The 23,058-nt window shown below is 50.5% G+C and overlaps 1 protein-coding gene across 6 annotated transcripts in view; it reads right to left on the reverse strand.

The window, feature by feature from the left end:
• Positions 1-23,058, reverse strand: part of CACNA1E (calcium voltage-gated channel subunit alpha1 E) — a 318,792-nt gene that overhangs the window by 126,145 nt on the left and 169,589 nt on the right. For all 6 annotated transcript variants that reach the window (XM_036234543.1, XM_016141140.2, XM_036234544.1 and 3 more), the window contains exon 8: positions 3,330-3,433. In XM_036234543.1, coding sequence (XP_036090436.1) covers positions 3,330-3,433 — 104 coding nt within the window. The remainder of the gene's footprint in view (positions 1-3,329; positions 3,434-23,058) is intronic.

The raw sequence follows: 23,058 nt of genomic DNA on the forward strand, positions 1-23,058 counted from the left end.
TGCTAGGAATCTTTTCCGTATTTTTCTTTGTTAATTTCTTCCTTTCCATTTCCCTGTTCTCTTTATGGAACGCTTATTGATTGTTGGACCTATCCTCTGATGTTCTTATTTTTATTGTACTTTGTAGGTGGTTTCATCAATTTTATATTCCAAGCATTTACTATCTTTTTATTTTTATTTCATTTTTACATTAATTCATTTTACATCAATAAGGATTTTACATTATTTTACATCCACTTCCAAGAACTCTTAATGGCTAAATGTTTTTTCATAAGCCATCTGTTATTTTGTGGACAAAATTATTTCTCTTTTACCTCTTCTGATAACAATTATGTGTTCTAAAAGTTATCTTCTGCTCCCTGCATCATTCACATTCCCTTGAGCTCCTGTTTTTATATTTATTATTTTGTTTTTGTCTTTCATCTGAGACATTTTCTTCAAATGATGATCCCCAGCTGGGTGTTCATATTTAAGAGCAAGGCACAAAGGGCTTACTGGACGCTCTGTGGACATGGCTGGGGCCTGTAGCATGGTGAGTACAGTGTGCTATGAGGTGACTCCCTCCCTGCAAAAAAAAATATACTTACATCCTAATTCCTGGAATCTATAAATGTGACATTATTTGTAAAAAGGGCGTTTGCGGTTGCAATTAAAATCTTGAGATAAAGAGGTCATCCTGAATTACCCAGGTAACCTTAAAGCCAATGGCAAGTGCTCTCCTAAGAAAGAAGCCATAGAGGATTCTGGACAAAAGGGAAGGAGGCAACGTGACCACAGAGGCAGAGACTGGAGTGATGCAGCCACCGGCCAAGATCTGCCTGGAGCCACCAGATGCCGAAAGAGAAAGGAAATAAATTCTCCCCAAGAGCCCTCAGAAGGAGTATGGCCCTGCTAGATTTTGGACCTCCAGCCTCCGGAACCCTGAGAGAAGTTCCCTCGCCGTTTTAAGCCATGTCGTTTGTGGTGGTTTGTTGCCGTAGCCATAGGAACGTAACATCGTGAGCTTCACTCAAGGTGACGGGTGGGAACCATTTCTCCAGTCACCCTCCAAATCAGTACACACAGGTCTTTTCTCTTAACACCAACAGTTTCCTCACGGAGGAAGTGAACTCCCCACAGATGCTGTGAACTCTTGCCAGATGGCTATATTTTTGACAGTCATGCCGCAGAGGGTGGGCTGGGAGCACTAAGCACAGTTTGAGGACGTTGATTTAACCCTCCTGTTTCCACCAAAACATATCAACCCCACCCTCAGAGGCACCTGCTGTTGCCATTCCCAGCTTCTCCGATTCCGACTCCAGGGAGTAAGACCTCCACCTCTGGCTGGGGGGAAGGGTGGGTGTGGAAGATACCTAAGGCAGTAGTCCCCAGCGTTCTGGCACCGGGAACTGGTGCTCCTATGAGAATGTAATGCCTGACGATCTGAGGTAGAGCCAAGGCGCTGATGCTAGCATTGGGGAGCAGCTGCAAATACAGATGAAGCTTCGCTTGCCCACCCACAGCTCACTTCCTGCAGTGTGGCCCGGTTCCTAACAGGCCACAGACTGGTACCAGTCTGCAGCCCAGGGATTGGGGACTCCTGGTCTAAGGTACTAGGAGAGGGCTTCTAAGTGTTCCTTACAAGGGCTTCAGACGAATCGTCTTGTTTTTATTACCACCCAGACTCCAGCTCTCAGACGTATCTGGTGCCTCTGATCGCCGAGCCTTTCTAGGGCTCTGTGGGGTTCTGCAGGGCAGCCGTTTTGCTTTTTTATTGGCATTCCTCACTCTAGGCAATCAAACCTCAGCTTTACCACTAAGTCAGGTACCTCTCACTCTCTCTCTTCAAATATTTTGTTGACGTCTCTCATCTGCTATCATTTCTACTCTTGTTTTTTTGCCACTGAGCCCTTCTCAAAATTTATTTCCTATTTTAGTAGTTATGAGACGACCAACTTAGTTCAGTCTGCCATGTTTAAACAGTAGCACCTTCCATAAATTTTCACTTGAAGAATTTATACCATCCAGACAAGAAATTAAGTTCACTTTTGCTTAGAAAAATATAAGACCCTCTAAAACCTGCCCCCGTTTTAGCCCTCCTGTTTTCTGCTTTCCGTTTCCCACAGTGAGATTTCCACTCTGATCAAGTCTGGTCGCATTACAGCCCCTTCACTCTCCAGGACACGTCCTCCTTCTCCCTCTTTGGTTATGGTGCGGTGCTCCCCTTCCTGGAATGTTCACTCCATAGTTTCTATTTCATCCTATCACGTACATAACTGCAAAAACCAGCTCAGACCGGTCCTATCCTGCTCCTAACAAGACCCAGAAGCAAAGTTTAACTCTTGGATATACCACCTACGAGTAACACCTGTGAGCCCCTCCCTGCTCCTTCCATAGAACGAAAGCGCCGGGACATGACCTGAACCCGAACCCCTGAACCCTTTCAGAAGGGAAAGGCCTGCTGTCCAGGAAGTTCTGGTGCTGAAACCCGTTAATTCTTGCCCTGAAGCTTGGATCGGGGAGACAGACTTGAGCCTTGCCTCCTGTCCCCTGGCCAGCCAACCCTGCAATAAAAACTATTTTATTTTCTCACAAGCTGCGGCCACAGCATCGGCTTGTGCGTGTGTTCGGCAGTGAGCCTCTGTTTGGTTTACGCGTATTTTATTTTTATACCTTGAGCAAGATCCTGGTCCTTCACGACACCATCTCTGATAACTTCAGATGACACAGATCTGTCCTTTCCCCAAAACAGATGATCTGCATCTTATACTGGTGAGTAACAGAACTCTGATTCCCTAACTGTGTCTAACGTTTGTGTTGCCCTCACCTCGAACAGTACGTTTCTGAAAGGCAAGAACTGGGCCTAATACTTCGCATGCTCCTGGAAATGCTCGCCACAGCATGGGACGTTGAGTATTTGCTGACTAATGTACACTAATCCAAGCCACAAATATGGGCTCCAATGGCCAGTACATGGCACAGTAAGAATCTTTTGATGGTAAAACCTCTATCTTATTCAACTTTATATCCCTTAACAACCAGCACAGAGTTTGACACAGAAAGTCTATGATGGTTGAGTGACTAAATGAAAGAATGGATGGATAAATGAACTCTCAGGAGATACTATATTTAATGTTGTACCTGATCTAAAGATGTTTTGAATTCCTAAGAATAAAGATGATTAGAATGACAGTTCACTACTACCTTCCCAGCGTCTAGAACAGCATTTGGCACATAGGGGCTGCTCAGTAAATGTCTCCGACATGAAGCTTAAATGAATGAATCCACCATGAGTCAGGAGCCTTAGTTTACAGTTAGGAAGAGGCCAAGAGGAGAAACACATGTCTTACCCGGAAAGCACTCCCAGGACTAGGTTGAGAACAAAGAAGGATCCAATGATGATGAGGGGGATGAAGTACAGCCAATTCCAGGTGGCTCCTAAGGCATCATTGGTCTGAAAAAAAGAAAAATGGTTCCTTAATACTCCATCGAAACCATCTGCCAGTTGAAGGCCTCTCTTCCTGCAGCTGCAGACATAGGATAACGTAATAAACACAGTGCAAACAGTTAAACATTGCCTCGCTCCAGCCCCAACTTGGCGTTACTGCTGGTTAATTCTTTCTCCCATATACACAGTAAAGGGCGTTGCATCAGCCTCACGTAACGTCTCGAGCTGGAAAAGTCTAACGCCTTCACTTAACAGATGAGAGAACTGAACCCTGAAAAGTCAAAAACTTTTCCAAGATCATGCAAAAATCACTGGTTTAATAGTTTGGGGGATGGAGGTTCTAGGCTTTTGCACTCTTAATTGGATAAATTCTCAAAAAGACAGAGGTGAGCTGTGTCCATCATTCTATTCCACAGATGCTGGCAAAGGCCTTGACAAGGTTGTCAGGGAGAAATGAACATCACCCACATCCTGCTCAGTTCTCTGGCTCGCTTTTCCTCCATCAGAGTCACATAGTACAGAGCTGGCCCAGGCCTGGTCCCAGAAAAGCTCTGGACAAAACAGGAAATAAACCTAGATTGGAAAAGTGAGTGCTTGCTCTAAGGCTAACACACGGTGACCTGAAACATGCATGAATATCCAGATTCCAGATTCTTATGCTACAAGTTAGAGGCAAGGCCCTTGAATGGTGGGGGGCTGAGGGACCATTACGTCATACAACTTAGCCAAAAGAAGCAGCTCTTGGCAGATGTCCTACTAGGATCCTGAAACAGAGTCTGGGCGCTTTCTGGAAAGGCCTGATAGTTGAACTTCTCAACTAAGCTTAGCTTTGACTCTCCCTCCCCGTACCATATGCATTTTTCCTAACTGAAACTCAATTTCTGGAAAGATATTTTATCCCCAATTCACGGGAGAAACAGGCATCAAAATCGAATGCCTTGCACAAAATTCACATACTAAATTAGTAAAACAACTGAACTCAGACTTTTATGGCAAAGTGTTTCTTGTCCCTGTGATTTGCCTTCTACTAAACTCTGCAAACCCATTTTGATTCACTGATTTCATGCTTCCTGTGGGCTACTACGACACTCTACCTTGTTTCTCTCCCAAATCATATCATTCTCTTTTTTGCCTTCCATTTAAATACGTCAATCTACAGACTACCACTTCCCACTGGTCATGGCAGCTAGTACCTCATGGCAGATTTGTCCATTAAAAAGAGCTTTTTGAGACAACCTCTTTCACTAAACTTATCTTTTGTTGCTGTGCGGTTCAGACAGATTTGATTGCAAATGAAGAATAAAAGTTAGAAACAAACACCTTCTGAACACGATGGGGCAAAGGCAGGAATCTGCCCGTTTCAGCGTGTAAGACCTAATTCTTGGGGCTGACCAAGTCTGGTCAGCTAAATGCAAGCAGGGAAGACGTGCGCCAGACCTCAGAGAAAGCTGCTCCTGATTATCAGAAGGAAGGTGCGAAAAAACTAGATAGATGCCCAGGGCCACGAGGGATTTTAATGGACATAGGAGGTAGTTCTTTCCCAGATAGCTAAGGCATGATGAGCCTTCCTGCAAGCTGAAGGGTGGACTGAATGGCCCTCGTACAGCTACCTCTGTCTTTACTCACGATTACGAACGCGACGCCTTGCAAAGACCGGTTAGCGCAGATGGAGCACCAGTGGGGCTCCAGATCAGCAAGTTCCACGCACTCCGTGGCTCACCGGCTCCCCGCGGCCCCTCAGTGTTCTGTCAGCAAGGACCGCCTGCTCCCGGCACCCACGCTGGGGCTCCGTTGCCAACAAACATGAGCGTCAGCAACGGCGATGATGAAATCGCGACCTTTAAGGTGACTTTGGGCCCAGGAGTGACTGCATGACAGTCATTTGAGGAGAACTAAAGCAATTCCAGTTGGGAATTTGCCAGAGATGCTCTGAAGCAGGGGTCCCCAATCCCTGGGCCGTGGACTGGTACCAGTCCATAGCCTGTTAGGAACCGGGCCGCACAGCAGGAGGTAAGTGGTAGGCAAGCGAGCAAAGCTTCACTTGTATCTGCAGCCGCCCCCCAGCGCAAGCATCACCACCTCAGCTCCATCTCAGATCATCGACCATTAGATTCTCATAGGAGCACCAGCCCTTGATGCCAAAAAGGTTGGGGACCATTGCTATAGAGCAAAGAGCAGTCCCCAAATTGTGTTCTCATCACTAGAGAGCTGTAAGATGTTCATGTGTTTTGTCGAAAGTGAGATTCTGTAACCAAAGAAACTGGGGAAACTGCAAATTATGTTTTCCCCCTAGCCCGTGAGAAGACCCACAATAAAGGAACATTACCTTTGTTTATTCCATCATTTTACACATTTCCTTGAAAGGGGATTCCTTGAATCCCCTTTCTCAGAGAAGACCTATTAACATATCACGAAATATAGCTCGTGAAATGCAGGATAAAAGGATCCCCCTCGCTGGCCCTGAGTCTGGAATGTGCTTTCCAATTCTTCTATAAAACACCAACGACAAAAACGAACAGTATCTTTTGATTCCGTGTTTTGTGAGAATGTTTTGGTTTTGCTATAACCTACCTACGTCAAAGCGAGAACCTTGACTGTCCGCCCGTTTCTGTACCTGGCATCTAACAAAGTGTTTGGCACGCATAGCTGCTCGATTCATCAATAAACCACCCCAACTTACAAAAGATGGTTTTCGTGTTTAAAATACACCTCCCCTCAAAAAAAAAATCATTCTGATATTCCCCTATTTGTGAAGCGTTGTCTGAATTGCTTTATTAAAAAAATGTCAACCAATACAACACCAATACAACAACCAATACTTCCCTCCTCTTGGATGAACAAAAGAGGAAGAAGAGGAGAAAAAGCGTATTTGGGAGGACCCCAGAGCCAGCCGCGCGATGCCCTGGGGGGCTGTTAAGGATGACTGACAGTTTAAAAGGTTCTTCTGGAGAAAGCAGCTTGACAGCTCCCGAGATTATTCACGAACCTTTTAATAGACTTGCTGCACCCTCTCTGCACGTCCTCCTCTCCCTCAGGTTTCCTCCCAGCTCTTCCCTTCCCATCCTTCCTCCCCAGGTGGCCTCGCCCTCACCTCACGTGCCTGCCACGGATCAAGGACTCTGCAACAGGACGAGGCCCGCATGCCTCAGCAGGAAGTGGGCAGGCAGGACTCCACACTTCCCTCCTCTGAAACGGCGAGCTTCCTTCTGACGCTAATTAGTTTCCATCTCCTTCTGATTCATCGTTATTAAAACCTTAAAACTGACCCGGGGTGAGAGAGACGACCACTGAAAGTGTCTTCTGAGATTAAAAAAGAAGAAAGGAATCGACAACTCTCAAGGTAGCAAGTGCCCTGGTACCGCGTGACGAGTGTGCGGAAGGCTGGGCAGAAAGTTGCCGGTTCAGCCACAGTTGGGACCATGTCCTCTCCTGGGACATGCATGTGTGTCTGCGCCCCGGCAGGAGGGGAAAGAGAGGAGGGCTGCCGGTGAGAGGGAGAATTTCTCCTCCTTTCTCCACTGTGCCCCCCCTGCTTCTGTGACTCTGACGAGCTGCCTGCATATACGACCATCACACTTTATTTTCCCTAGCGACTCTTCCTTCAGAAACGGGGGACAGCCTTGCTAAGGTCTCTGAGTAAGATCCCACAGCTTTCCAAACACATTCTGCGAGGTTCCGGTCCCAGGAGAGTCTCGCAGTGAAACCCACCTGCCCACACTGAGCTGGGGAGCAGCTGGGAGTAACCCAGGCCCCCCCCCCTCCCTCCACGCCATTGACGAGCACCTACTCTGCGCCAGGCGTGACGGAACAGTGCTATTCCCGGGGGGCGATGTCCTTTTAACTTCAGGTGCTGACTTTCCTCCCACCTGACCCAGCCAAGCCCCTAGCCTGGCAGGCTGGCTGCTCTCCATCTTTATCACCTGCTGATGCCCTGAGTGACACGTTACATGCACACGTATGCATGACTGGATGACGACAGGGAAAACAGTCGGGGGCGGCAGCCCACCTGCACAGGAGTGCTCAGCGGGTACCAGGCCTCACACGGCAGAACTGTGCTCCTTCGGGAACCTGCCTGACTGGGGGTGGCGAAAGCACCCACTCCCTGCGTAAACAGGCGCACGTGGCAATTATCACATTAATCTCGGGGGCCTGGGGGAGCTGCTGGGGGGGGGCAGGACTGAAGAGAAAGATGGAGACAGAGATAGAAAGAAGGGCTCCTGGTTCTCCCGGCCCGAGGCTGTGCAGGCAGGGCCAAGCCCCGGCCCCTGGGGACAGGGACCAGTCTCTATGGAGGGTGCGCAGGGCTCTGGGGAAAACACACAGAAGGGCCTCTTACACGCCAGGCCTTTCGGAGCAGGAGCAGCTCTGACCCGGGAGGCCGAATCCCAGACGCCTGAATGGGAGGCGGAGCTCGCTGGGACTGGAATTAGGATACTGATTCTGAGGTGCTTTCAGAGAAAAAAGAAGTGGGGTGTTTTCTGGGGTACACCTGCTTCCCAGGCCAGCAAGCCCCGGGGTGCCTTAGAGCAGGTTTCTCAGCCAGGACACTGCGTCCTGTGTGGTGCATTAGCGGGATCCCTGGCTTCTACCCACAGATGCCCCCTCACCTCCCCCCACCCCCCCCCCACACACACACACACACAGCTGTGACAACGGAAAGCGTCTCCAGAATGGCCAGATGTCCTGGGCGGAGGCAGGAACAGCTTCCCGCTGAGGACCACTGGCCTTGAGGCTGCATCGCAAAGGCAGATCTTTGCAATTAGCAACCAAGGAGCCCAGGTCCAGGGAGGGTCGGAGCAGCTCCCCTGGGCCGCCAAAAAGGCCAGGCCATTCGTTTGGCAAAACTACCTCTGCAAGGCCTCTGCTCATCACCCCAGGGAGAGAAAACTCGGTGAGGCTGCGAGTGGGCGGGAAAGAGACAGAGGCTGAAGACGTGTTCAACCGCCTAACACCCTCCCTAAGGGCAACACACCGGCACCTGGCACTTAACCAGCAACTCGCGTCCCCTGGGCCCCGACTTCGGGCCGCACCACTGACAGCTCCCCTCCCCCCCCCCCGCCCCCTCCTCCAAGGGACCTGGAGACCATGTCTCCAAGCTGAATGCCACATTGCGTTCAAGACAGCTGTGGGTCACGTACTGTGCGGCAGATACTTTCTAGGTGTTGGGGATAAATGAGGAGCAAGACAGTCTCAGGTCGTGGCCCTTGTGAAACGGCGTCACGGGGAGACCCACACTGACTGAGTGAGCACACAAACAGTTGCACAACTGAACCGCGGCGAGCGTGCAGCTGCGTCCGACCTGCCCGGGGGGTTTGCCGAAGCTCTCACAGGAGAGAATCACGTGAGAAGCTAAGCAACCCTCTTGGCTGAGATGGCAGAGGCCAGAAAGGCAGGAAAAAAGGGTTTCGATGAAGAAGGGAGAGGAGAAGGTTACGTTGAAGAAGTGGCGATATGTGGGGGGTCACAGAAGAGGAGGAAGTCGGGAACGTCCTCGGGGAGTGGAGCCCCGCCGCGCGGTGACAGCGGCCCTCGGGCGCCGTGTGGATGCTCCCCAGAAGCACGTGCCCCTGTGCTGGCCTCGCACCCCTCCCTAGGTGCCGTCTCCCCCTCCTCAAGTGGAACACTGTCCCGGCTTCTAGAACCTTCGGTTAGGTCGGCCTAGTTGGGAAATCACATCTCCTTGCATACACTGAGTCATCCATGTTCTCTCTCTGCTTAGAGCTCACATTTGCTCAGAAAGTCACATTGAGAATAGCCCTTTCCCACCTCCCTTCTGCTCCCTCCCCGTCTGGCTCTCCCGGGCCTGGATGTGGCAGGCTCCGGGCTGCCCCGACTCAGGTCCCCTTCACAGCAGGTGGACCTGTCCCCTAGCGGCTACGGGTGTTAGCTGCTCAGGGCTCACAGCGGCCCCTTTCCCAGAAGTCGGCCCCTGTGAGCTTATGCTTATCCACGGGTTCCAGGGGTGGGAGTGGGTGACCTGTCCCCAAAACCGATGCAGGGATATCAACGGCCCGACCCCTTTGCCTCTGGGTGGGACCACCTCTGTGGTATAATCCACACTCTGCAGCTGCTGGTAGGATCGGGCTGAGGCTAAAACTTTGGAAAGTACATCTTTGTCTAACATTTCCTGCCTCTTTCCTATCCCGACATGTTTCTCCTGAGAGCAGTCCCTCCAAAATGACTGCCACAAGAGTCTCTGCTCCCGAGTCAGTTTATGGGAAATCTGCCATAAGGCACTGCACCCCTTCCTCATCAGGGTTTTGACCAACCTTCCAAGCAGGCAACACCCCGCCCAAGTCACACAGCAGGCGGTGTTTCTAAGGGCAGAGGTGTTTCTAAGGGCAGAGCGGCTTCTGCTCCTCTGACCACGCCCACACTTTCGGAAAGAGACACAGGATGCAGCGCGCCCGACGACCGCTGGGCAGTTAAGGGCCCACGACCCGGCCATGGTCTTGGAAAGTTACGCGAACACACTATCGAACACATCGTTTGGTAGAAGAGGAAACTGAGGCCCAAACGAGCAAAGTGACCTAGAGTGAACCTGTGGCCACAGCCTAGAATTGTAATGGGTCAACTTCCTGAGAACCCTGGACCCCTCCACATCCTTGTTTAGTCCAAGATCTCTTAAGAGCATCCTCCCCAGCTTATGACCACCTTCTAGGGGGGAACAAAAACAAATAGAAAAGCCGACACTATGGAAGCCAGTAAATGACAACCGTCTCCCCAGCCCCGCCCCTTCCCTGTCCTCCCCCCTGCAAGAAAGAAGGGTGAGGGAGGCAGCCAGTGCAGAGAGTGAGGACAGAGACCTCCGAGTGAGACGACCGCCTGCTGCCACCCAGCAAAGAGCTGACACCGCCCGTCCTGGGGGCAAAAGCCTTTTCTCACGTCCCAGATCCCTGGAGCATATGTAAGAAACATGCTACGTCTCCCCTGCACCCAAGCTTCACCAGGGCCCGGCACAAGTCATCAGGAATCAGGGCTCCCCACACTGCTGGTTGTTCCAGGCCACCAGACTTGACAGCCAGCAGCCTGGGCCGTCAGTGACCGACCCCGAAGAGGCACCTTAGTTCAGTGCCTTAGTTCAGATGCAGAAGCGCCTCCAGGAGGAACTTCCTCCTGGACCTTCCTTCTCCTTTCTTAGCAGCGGGACATCAGAGCAGGGCCAGTCCGGCAAAGAGGAGAGCCGGAGCACAGCGGCACCCCCACGCTCGTCCACAGGCAGCGGCGTGCCACCGAGGCGATCAGGCGGGCGCTCCGCTAGGCATCACGAGCCAGCACTGCCCCACCCCCAACGCGGGTGTGATCGCCACCGAGGTGCCTGTCAGTGAAGACCCGCCCACTCTCCTGGGGAGAAGACTCAAGGGCGAATATCAAACTGAGGGACCAGGAAGGCAGCCGTGGCCCCGTCCACGTAAGCCGGCGCCTCGAAACCCACGCGGCTCAGGGCCCTGCTGTGCTTCAAGCCTCTGTGGTTAAATCCTAATAATTCCAATATCGCTGTCACATATGTATCCTGTCACCTCCCTTTCTGAGCTCTGGCCCAGAAACCCAACACGGAAACAACAAAGCCTTTAAGGCGGGAGTCCCCAACTCCTAGGCCGTGGACCAGTACCGATCCTGTTAGGAACCGGGCTGTGCGGCAGGAAGTGAGTGGCAGGTGAGTGAGCAAACCTGTCCCTGGTGCCAAAAAGGTCGAGGACTGCTGCTTTAAGGGTCTTGTAACTGCTGAAGCTGGCTTTAGGTTCCACAGGGGCTGAATGTTGTATTCCCTCTACTTCTGTGTATGTTTGACCATTTCTATGATAAAATGTTTTAGATTTTCATCAAATAAAATTGAATCGTTTGTTTAAATAGGTATGAATTTTAAGAGAAAAATCCTTTAGTCTAGTGAAAAATGTTAACAACGATGATAGTTGGGAGAGGGTTTAGAGAGACTAAAAACCATCTTTTTATACTTTTCTGTATTTGGCAACTTTTCTGCAGTAAGGGGGGGTGTGGTGTGTGTGTGTGTGTGTGTGTGTGTGTGTGTGTGTGTGTGTGTGTGTGTGTGTGTGTGTGTGTGTGTGTTTACGGTCAGTGAAAATGTAAAGGTATTAGCAAAAAGCTCCTGCCCTATAACTGCAACCCAGGGTGCTGGGGCGGCACACATTCCTGGGGCCACCAGGAGGCCAGGACAGCTGGCCCTCCAGCAAGCCATCGGGCTGCGATGCTCTGTCTGGCAAACGGTGAGTGTGTTGCTTTGACGCCACTACATGCGGATTGGCCGAAGCAAGGGGCCTGAATTGGAAATGAACGCGGATGGGTCTCGCGACGACCAGCGAACACACGTCGCCCTCCGCCCATTCTCGGGGTTTGCTGAGAGACCTGGCACGCTCTTTTGAGAAATCAGGCACCAGAAAGAGCTCAGAGAATGGGAGACAAGAGGAGCCTCTGAAGACCCCTCCTTTGAGGTTGAGGGACCCAGGGTCCATGAGGCTGACAGACGCTCTACAATGGGGGAGCTCTGCACCGGGTTTGTTGTATCCTAGAAACACTGTGCTGCTGATACCAGGGCAGGAGGTCTTCCACCGCCCCCTGCCTAGCTCTCCACTCTACTCCACGGTCCTCAAGGACCAGTCCTTCCAGCTCCCATCACCCACTGCTTTTCCACTGGTCCCTGTCCTCTCCAACTGACCAGTCACGATTTTCCATTCAGTCTAATATGAGTACTGGAACCTTCCTTTGCCTTGCAGATTCGGAGTTGAAATGAATCACAGCATCTTACCCCACATTGCATGGATGAAGAACTGAGGGTCAAAAGCTAAGCGATGGCTGAGAGCTACTCCACCCCTTGGCCCCTGAAACAAAAGGAGGCCACAGGGCTTGTGGCCTCCAGGCGGCTCTGCCCAGCCCGTCTGTCTATACAGCTATCCTGTACTTAGAGCACTAGACTGTTCCCTCTAGTTATTTTGTATGGAATTAGTCGAGCCTCATGGCCTCGGTTGGAAGCTGCCTCAAGTTGAAGACCTTTTTTGATGAAGTCTCTCGCTTCTTCTAAAGATCCAGAGCATGGGGCTCGGCCCCCGAACGTTGCTATCTGATTTAATGAAGTAAGAAGCGAGGCTAGCGGTGTCACGGAAGGCTTCCCGGGGCTGTACCTTCCCCTGGGCCTGTAGGAGGAGGGTTCAGGTTGACAATCGGCAGAGGCAGAGAGTCCAAGGAGAGTGAACGGGGTGGGAACGATGAGGCCACAGAGACTCGCTTGGGTTTGCCCACTCCCACGAGCTCCTCTTCCTTCCCCCTCCCACCCCCTCCCTCTGCCAAAGCACGAGTTCTCTCAGCCTCTACGAGGCTCCCCCTAAGTACACCACTCCACTTCACTCCAGAATTCCCCCAGCACTTAGGCACACCCCATAGTAGCATCCACATTCATTCAAAACTTCTGAGTGTGTACGCTGCACAAGATGAATGAAAAAAAAAAAAAAAAAAAAAGACAGTCCTCAAGGGCCTTGGTATCCATCCGCAAGCAAGCAAAGTCATGACTATAAATATCTACAATAGAAAACAGAGCATTAAGTGCTGGACTTGGGCTTTTATCTGTACTTATTTACAGACCTTCTTCGTACGTCTTCTGTTTCTTTCACTTATTGGTCCTACCTTCCATTAGGGTTGAATGTTTCTCAAAGATAGAACGGCATCTTTCTCTGTTCATTCTACTAATAACACCTGAAGGAGCCCCGGGCCAGCTAGTTTCATTTACTTTGTGGCCACAGGAAGCACTCTTACCCCCTTGTAAGAATGGTTTGAAAGCAAGAAAGTATGGCTTTTAAGGTTTTGTATCTTCAGGGTCCAAGACAGATCTCTGGAAAACACACTCGATAAATGCGTGTCATCACTGACCATGGCGATAACGAAATGCCCAGCCCCATGCGCCTGTCGCCAGAGGGCCTGAGAGGACGAGGGGGAGGCTCTCTACTCTGGTCCTGCTGGACCAGAGTTTCTCACAGCACACGTGTGGAGCGACAGGTGTGCCCAAGATACCACTTCGCTCACTCCTGACGGCCACCGGCAGAGCCCAGCACTGACGGAGTCCCCAGGCTGGTCGCCTCCACCTGTGAGCGGCCTTGTTCATTCCCCGCCGTGTTACACAAACATTATTTTCTATGTGTGCCGTGATGTAAAAAAGAAAAGGATTCACTGTGTGGAGGACCATCTGCCAGGGACACCGAGGAGGGAATTCCTCACTTGCGTAGGTGCTTACATCAGACAGCAGATGTGGGGTGCCTTCCCACTCAGACCCACGTCTCTCACTCAGCTTCTCCTCTCTCGGGGACTCTAATGCTCAGATCCCAACCCCGCCACCCCCCGAAACTCTTCTCTCTTCTTGACTCCTCCTGTCTCATTCACTCTGCTGCTAGAAATGCGTCTCGGATCTTCCTCTTTCCCCTAAGTTAAACCGGAGTTCATTCCCCTGAGCGTTCCCATTGATTTAGGGGGAAAACAAGGTTGAAATAGAATATAAATAAAATAATAATGTTCACAGTTTCCCCCATATGGGAACGACTGGAAAAATTCCCTTTTCGCATTCTGCATTCTTTGCACAACTGCCTTTGCTGTGCATTAGGTGTGATGTACTGAGACACACGATGACGGCCGACTAACACGAGAACGCTGCACGTCCACTGCTGGGCGGCGGCTCTGATCCGAACCCGGTCAGACCTAGTCCTGGAAGTCCTGAGAGCACCTGATTAAAAACACCCTCATCTAAACATTTTCCTGCGATTTGTGCCCTAAGGTTCCATGCAGTTGAAGAGGAAAAATAATAATGGTTTCTACTTGTTAAGCATCTACTCCAAGCTGAACACCAAACCGGGGCATAATATGTATAAACTCTAATCTTCGCGACCACATGCAAGAGGTACAATTGTTAAGTTTCGTGGTAAAACGAGCAACAAAATCCAGGCTCAGAAAGGCTGGAGACACTCGCCCAAGTTTCCAGTCAGGACAGAGCAGATCCAACATCCGAACCCACACGTGACCCCTCTCAAGACACTACCACACTGTGCTGCCTTCTGTGTGGGGGTGGGGGGAGGTACAGGGGGAGAGGGTAGAAATAACGATGTTGTTTTAACGGGGAACATACTCGCGAACAGAGCTATGAACGTAGGAACGGTGGTCCCTCGGTGTCCGCAGGGGCCTCATTCCAGGACCCCTGCGGATGCCCAAATCTTCAGATGCTCACGCTCCCTATAGACAAAGGCATTGCACGTGCACCTAACTCTGTGCGCACAGGCCGCCCGTGGGGCACACTTACACATCACTTCATTCACGTGAATTCAGTGTAGCGCTCGGCACGTGGCAAATTCAAGTTTTGCTTTTTGGAACTTTCTGGGATTTTTTTTTTCCACCTGAATATTTTTCATCTGAGGTTGGTGGAAATGGTGGATGCGAAAAACATGGACGTGGAGAACCAACTGTATTTACGACAGCAATGCCAGCAGGGGAAACAGTTCCGGACCAATCGCATACCGTGATCCTATGCAAATGCGGTACTGATTTAACTCCTTTGATGGCTACTCCTTAACTCAGCGGCTTCTTCTCTGCCTTGGATGTCTGATAAGGTTGAAAGACTGTTAGAGCGAGCTCCCTGGCTAGTAGTACAATAGACACTCTGTTGCCAGGGTGATCTTGTAAAGTAGGACAAGTGATTCCCGGCCACAGTTGGTTTCGGTCTTCAGAGAAGGGGAAAGATGTCATTTCTAACCAATATATCTGGCCTGTGTCTCCCCTGCTTAAAACCCTCCATGGCCGCCCTTGCCAGATCCCCTACGGGGACTGACCCTGCCTAATTCATCCCATAGCCCCCACCTCACCTCCCTGTGCTCCATCCAGCTCACGTGGCCGCGCCCCACTTTGTGAAATCCCCTCCTTTGTCATGCTCTTTGACGTATCTTTGCCCCTGCTCACGCTGCCCCCACTGCCTGGAATACCTTCTCTACCTTTTCCACCTGAAAAGTCTATATGCAGACCCTCATTCCATGGAAACCTCCCCAGAGTCAGTCACTGCCATCTCTCCCTGCCCTGAAGGCTACCATACCACTTACCTCTGGACCGTGACCACTGCTTGCTTGCATGTCATTCTCTACGGGACACCCCTCAAGAACAAGAAGTAGGTCTTACCTGCCTATGTATCTGTCCCAGAACCCAACTTAGATCTCTGTAGGTGCTCAGCAAGTGTTGGTTGAATGAATGAATAAATTAGTAAGCTGAATGTATGTCTTTGATTAAATCTAGGGCAGGTAGAAAGAAGAAAGGAAAGAAAAGGTGACGAGAAAAAAATTCTCCAAGAGTTAATTAAATGTCTAGAGGGCAGAGTCAGTGTGTGATCAGAGGGGGTTATCAGTGGTTATCCCTTAATAAGCCCTTCTCAGGTGTATCCTGCCACAAAGGCCTTCATCCTCTAATCCTCTCTGAAAAAAACAAAAACAAAAGCTCTATCACTCTTATCTCTGATGAGCTCAGGAAAGGATTAAAACAGAACTGGGAGGTTCTGCCATCTCATCCTGCTACAGTTTCAGCCGTTCAAGGCTGGGGCCCAGGGAGGCAGAAAACACAGACTTGACACTCGACATGAAGGTGGACCTATGGGGCCCCAAGCAAAGATCATGGGGACACTTCCTGCTCTCGGAAGAAGAACAGAGAACCACATCTCTCGGGGATAAAGGGACGGCATCTAAAAGGGGGGAGACAAGCCCCTTGGGGGGAGCAGCAGAAAGCACAGCCTCTTTGCCTGGAGGCCGTTCCTAGGAAACGCCCAGGTACCGGGTTCGGACGGGACAGTGATGGAGGAGAAAGTATCTCTCAGGGATGCTGACCCTGATTCTCTTAATGCCTTAAGCAAGCGTGAAAACCTCTGTATCTGGCTTGAGGGTTCTTCCCTCTTAAACTCTGTGGGACAGAGATGATGTTCTCACTGCTGGGAATGCTTTTAAGCCTCAATCCTGAAAAATCCCCTTCATCCACTTCAAGACAATATGAATAAATTCACTGTCAAAATCCTGGCCATCTTTCAAGGCCTTTCTTTCCTCCCACCTAGATTAACACACTCCCAGGATTGCCCAGCAGGGGCCCCTTCCCCTGACCGGGGCCCCAGGGGCTTTTCGAGTTTGCTCTCATCCTCTATTCCACATTTAGACCCAGCGCCAAGCCCTTCTCTTGGCTTAATCCTGGCAATTTATTTAGTCCGGAGAGTATAAGTTTCTCTAGGCCAACTCTGATATTTAGCATGAGGTCACAAAACACTAAGTAGAGTCAATATTTTTTGGAGGAATTACTATGTACATTTTGCCGACATGAGCACCTTTAACCTTCTCAAGAATCCTATGAAGCAGCTACTAATACTATAGCCTTTTTTCTCTGATGAGGAAACTGAGGCCCAGAGTGACTGGGTAACCTGCCTGAGGTTACACAGACACTAAGGGACGGGGCAGGATGACGGCCAGCAGCCTGACCCCAGCAGTCTTAATCGACATACTCTACACTTGGTCCAGTAACTGAAACATAATAAACATTCCGCAAACATTAGATGGTAATATTCAAATAGGTTAAACTCAGGTCCTCTTCCTCAACCCTTAAAAGGTGTGTGAGGGGGGAATATGAATACATCATTATTATTTATATTCATCTCATCTACATATTTTCCTTGCCTTGTGCCACGAGACCGGTGCCCACTCCGAAACCTCTTTTGTTATTTTCAGGTTATTGTAATATTTATCACAGTATATAATATTTACCTGTCTGTCCCCTGTACAAGTCTGTGAACACCTGGAGGATGGGGTTTTGTATTTCTTTGTTTAGCAAGTACCTGACACAGTGCTCTGAACAGGTGCTTGGTAAACACTGTTGTACAAACGGATGAACGGGCTAATCAAAGCATTTAGAATCAAAAGGCAAAGGAACAGTCCTGCTGTAACTAGCTCAACATGGTGAACGCAGTCTCAAAGGGTGGCCCCTGGCCCCGCGGCCTCAGTATTATTTGGGACCTCTTAGGTCCCAATGCCAACCTTCACGTCAGAACTCTAGGGATGAAGGTCAACGCTCAACGATCTATGTTTTAACAAGTCTTTCGGGTGATGTCAGAGAGAGAGAGAGATCTGAGGAAGGAGCAAGCCTGAGTGGGGAGGGGGAAAGATGACAGAGAATGTGGGGAGAGATGGGAAGGGAGAAGGGAGTGGGTGAGACTGGTGCACCCTGAAATCTCCTGGGAAGGAAATGGGTTCGTGATCTCAGCTGGGTGCTGTCATAGCAACAGGCGCAGCCCCTCCGCCAGCCCCCTCCCCAAGACAACCTGCAGAAGGACTTAAGCCTCAGTGAGCTGGAAAAACAGAGGAAAGCTTGAGCAAGGAGCTCCCCAAACGGGCTCTGGCCTCAGGCTGGGCTTTTGGAAAGGTCCCCAGGCTTGGGCCTCGGCACCCCGGCTCACACTGGAACACAGTCGGGCCTGCAGGGCTCACCGGGAGAGAGGCTTAAGAGGATGGGGGCCCACCCAGAGCTGCAGGGCTGGAAGCACAGGAGGACACAGTGAGGCCAGGCTCGGGGACCAGGGAGGGATCACCCCAGAAGCTGGGAGAGGAGACCAAACGGGGGGCGAGAATCAAAGCAGAACCGACACAAAGACTCAAGGCCAGAGACCGGCGGGAGAGAGGAGAGGGAACGTCCCGGCACCGTGGCGGCCCTTCGCTGGGGGCGGCTGGGGCTTGCAGGGCGCCCACAAGGCACACGCGTCTCATTGGCTTCTTCCCTAGTAAAGGCCGGGCGGGGGCTACGGAAGGGCGCTGGGGTCAGCGAAACGCACGATGCTCCACCCGGTCGATCGAAATAACTTAGCGAAAGCGAGTTTACAGCCAATTAGACATTAAAGAAGTAAGATGTAATTGCGGTTGCTATGTTTGCTTCCAAGAAGAGCTGTGTTATGATTAGACCACGAGGCCAGTGTTGGAATTCTGAGAAAACTGCCGGCAAGACGTGGTCCCGCGGCCTCTGCCCATGAGAGACGCAGGCAAATGAGGAAACGCAGAATCGATAAACCGCCACCGCGTGCACGGCGTCTGCCCTCGGAAAACCCCGGGGCGGCCTTGAACCTCCATGCAACGCCACCGAGTGCACGGTGTCTGCCCTCGGAAAACCCCGGGGCGGCCTTGAACCTCCATGCAATTTTTGGGGGGGTAGGGACAATGTGCTGAGAGACTTCTCACGCTTGGTTTCTTTCAGTCCTTTTGATCCCACGAGGCTGTAATTATCACTCCCATTTTATGGATGAGGAAACTGAGCTCAGAGAAGTTGCAGCCAAGTGGTGAAACAGCTGGGATCCGAACGCAGGTTCGTCTGATCTCCAAGGCCTTTACCCGCCACCGAGGGCGTGATTCTGATTGCGATCATGGAGCGGGGAGAGAACCGGTGGCCATAACTCATCTGGGGGCTGGCTGCCCATTGCAGCCACCACGGGTGTCTGTCCCTGGACAGGCCATCTCTGTGAGACACTGCGTTCCGACAGGAAAACCCTGGCCTCGCTCCTAATTAGTTCTGTGACCTTGGACCCATCGCCTAACCTCTCGGCGCCTGTTTTCCGGCCCGTGTAATGGGAATGATGCCCCTCAGCAGGAAGTGGTGCCGTGAAGACTCCGTGAGACGAGCAGCTGAGAGTTCACCAGCCCCCACCCCTCTGCCCGCCATGTATTATGAGCTGCACAATGTTCGGTAGATTCCTTAGCTTTTCTGCCTCCCAAATGCCTCCTGTCTAACAGGCGTGAATTAGAAACCACGCGGTCAAGGTATGGCAGGCAGAAAGCACCGGGCGCGTGGACGCCGCGTGTTCTGGCCAGCTTCTCTCCTCAGGCAGGGGGCTCCCATGCCCCGGCTGCTGGGAACAGGTGCCTCTGGCACCTCACAGCCACACCCCACAGGGAACTGTCCCTGCACCTCTGAGGGGACAGCTAAGCTCTGCTGGAATGGGTCGGTCTCTCCTCCGCCCGCCTCTGGCTTCCTCAGAAGACTCTCCCCAAAGCGCACCCCCAAAAAACGCTCTCATGCAATTCTCCGGCACAGAGCTGACTTCCAGGGTCCCCGATCTAAGACAGTAGAGGCACGCCTCGGTTTACTGCGGTTCACTTTACTGAGCTTCATAGGCGTTGCTTTTTCTTGTTCTTTCCTCACAAATGGAAGGCAAGACCCTCCACCAGCAAAAAGATTACGACTTGGTGGACTGCTCTATCTGCTTTATTACGGTGGTCTGGAATTGAACCCGCAATATCTCCGAGGTCTGACCGTATCTACATCTTAGAGAGTGCTCAGTAGAGAGTAATTGATAACAGCAATCTTCATCTTCAAACTCAAAAGACTACGATATTGTATATGCAACTTTATAAAGTTGTTGGCTGGGCTGGTCATTCTTTGAGGAGAAAGACTGTCTTGAATGACTTTATTTTCCCTCCAACCGCTCCCTAGCAGATCCTCTAGAAACACATGTGACGTGTACAGGCTCTATTTCTATTCAGCCCAGAATCAAATCAATCTGCACGGGTCCAGGGGGTACAAATTCCATTTCCGCAACGTTGACACACATGGCTCAGAACCGGGGCGCACAATCTCAGCAGGAAGGAACTTTATAAATGAAATCGCTCTGACAGAATAACTTTGCAAAAATGGGCCATACAAATCAAGTCAGGGAAGTAGGTTATATGGGCTGCTGTTATTACTAGTTCTTTAATCATTAAGTATTAAACGAAGCTCACACCTGTGAAGACAGGTGTTGCTGACCTGCTCCTCCAGCATCCCTGAGAGAGTGGCGTCAGCTCCTTGGGGGACAGGCGATCCCGACAGAATTCTCCCTCCACCCCACCTCCTACCAAGGTGACACAGAAAGCCAGTGACAGCGCTTGGAATAGAAGCCAGCTCCCTTATGCCCAAACCTGCATTCTTGGGTCATGCTACACCCTCTGTAACTGACTTCTCTGGAAATATAGGTGTAAAAAAAAAGGGAAAATGCACAAGCGTTGCTCTTTTGGTGCCGTGAAACAGGACAGCTTACCCCTGCTGCTATCCCTCAGTGCGACCCCTTTTTGGTACAAGGTGCAGAGAAATTGAGGAAAGATGTCCCGTGTAGAGAATGCGCAGCTGCCAATGTTGCATCAGCCCAGTCAGTTCAATGTGAATCGGGTTCAGTCCAGCGTTCTTGGGTTTACACTGGCTGTGCCCTTCCCCCTGGACTGCTGGCAGACTCGCCACAGTTTGCAGCCGTCTCCTGAGCTTCCTGCACTGACTCCGAAATCCCCTGAAATCGCGAGATCTGGTGGGGTCCTGAGACCCACTGAGCAGTTTTCCTATCGCCACAGGAAACCTGAACGGAATCTGATGTCCCTGGGCTTGTGGGGCCAGACAAGGGCCCTAGGAAAGGCTGTGGGGACCAGGCATCTCTCCTGGGGCCCGCCCAGAGCCACCAGTCAGAAAAAGTGGTCAAAATGAGGATTTCGTAATTCTCTCCTTTCAGCTTGCAATGACAGGGAGTAAAATGGGCATTTTAACAGGTGAGCTTTCACTGAGGTCTCTGGAAGCAGAGGACTCAGCTTCTCCTCTTCCCCTCAGCTGTTCCAGGGTTCATGTCACTTTGACGGGTGTCGTCCTGGTGAAGCGCTGGCAGGAGGTCCTGGGACTAAAAGGTCCATCCCCTCTGCACACCCTACTGTGACAGACCCCGGCTCTCTGCGAATACAGTCCCAGGCACGACCTGGATCCAAAAACACACCTGTATGCCCAGAGGGCTGCACTGCAGGGAGCGAATCTCTAGAGGGGCTCCCTGACCTCAGGTGGCCAGTCGGGGGGGTGGGGGAAGTGAGGAGGGGGGCGGGGCGCAGCGGCAGAGGGGATGGAAAAGCAGAACAAATAATACCCCTCAGCAAACAAACAGATATTCTGAGAGGGGGCAGGGCCTGAGGGCCTCTGTGGTCCTACAAGACTTTCTCAAAGAAAAGTCATCCTGAGACCTGAACTATCAGAGTCTTTGCAGAGAGGTTCATTCTCAGCCAGCGGTCTCCCAACGTCAGCTCAGACTCGTTAGCGCACAGCCCGGGCTGTGCGACCGAGTGTAATCACCTAATTAACTGAGGATCACGCACCTGGCTGGCAGCTCTGCCACCCTGGGCACCGAGCCCAAGAAAGCGCCCTATTAGCCAGTGTCAGGCTGTTTGTTTGTTCTTGGAGAGTAGGCCTCCAAGCAGCGCCTTCCAGTCAGGCCTTCTGGCTACCCGAGGGCAATTCCAGAAGGTACCACCCGCCTGGCCTGGGAGGAATGAGGTTAGAGTTGGGGGAAAATAAAAAAAATAAAAAAATAAAAAAAAAACAGTAACACTTGGGAGGTGAGTAAGAATCAAAGCCAGTATACGGGGAAAGGGCACAATTGAGATACATAAATTGTAAGCGAGGTGAGAAGCTGATGAATGAATGAATGAATGTTAGGCCCTAAAAGTGGGGAGGCCCAACAGGTGCAGCAGGTGGTGTCAATCACACGGCTTTGTTCTACGCACGGTGCAAAGCCTGTGGGAGGAGCCCAGGAGTTCACCTCACTAGCGTCAGGTAACGGTTTTTAGCTGGTTTGAACAACGGCATGGCCAGACAGTAGCAGCAAAAGTGTCCTAATCGGTTCCTAATTTTTAAGTCCTTTTTAGTTTCACTTGCGAAATTTTAAATGGCAAAAGCAGTGTGTGTTAGGAGTAAGTCAGAGTCAGACAACGCAAAGACGTACAAGCAGCGAGTTCGGTTCCCCCTCGCCTCCATTTACCCACCACCCTCCGTCCACACTCAAACTCACGTGTAGCATTCTGCTACATTTTTTTTTTTAATGGGATCCTACTATATGTTACTCCGTAATTTGCTTCTCTTAATTAAAACACATTAGGAATGTCCCTCCAGGACCCACACACAGGATTTCATTCTTTACGATACACACAAACACAGAACCACAGCTCGGCAGCATTCCGCTGGCCTCCACGCTGATCTGTTTGCTTTTGTTCTTGTTGCTGTAAAACTAGGCTGAAATAAACTCTCCCTTACATTTATGTCCTTACCACCTGATCTTTTAATTTCTGTAGGTGGGTGTCTCAACCATGGGCTTACAGTGTCAAAGAAAAGATGTATTTTCAGTATTTACTCCCCCAAAGGTTGTAGCAATCCACCAAATACTCATCAAACATTCACGAATGCCTCTTCTTCCACGTCCTCATGGATGGATAGTGGATATTACAATCCTTAAATGTTGGTCAATCTGATGGATAAAAAGTTAGTCCTATTCCTGGTTATTGCTTTAATTTGCATATTCCTGAGCATTAGCATCATCTCGTGTTTATTAGCCTTATGAATTTCCATTTCTTCCAATTGCTTACTCATCTCTTTTGTCCATTTTTCCATGCTGTCGTCTTTTTCTGATAAATTTTTAAAGCCTCTTTGTACATCAGTTATATTAGAGCTTTGTTTTATGTGTCATTTTTCTCAGTCTACCAATTGTCTTTTGACATTACTTATGATGTCCTCTAAGATAGAAAAATGTCATTTCTATATAATCATTTCTTAAAGTTGCTGAGTCAAATATGAGAGTTCCCACT

This window comes from Rousettus aegyptiacus, unplaced genomic scaffold (genome assembly GCF_014176215.1).
Source record: "Rousettus aegyptiacus isolate mRouAeg1 unplaced genomic scaffold, mRouAeg1.p scaffold_m13_p_17, whole genome shotgun sequence".
NCBI classification, from domain to species: domain Eukaryota; kingdom Metazoa; phylum Chordata; class Mammalia; order Chiroptera; family Pteropodidae; genus Rousettus; species Rousettus aegyptiacus.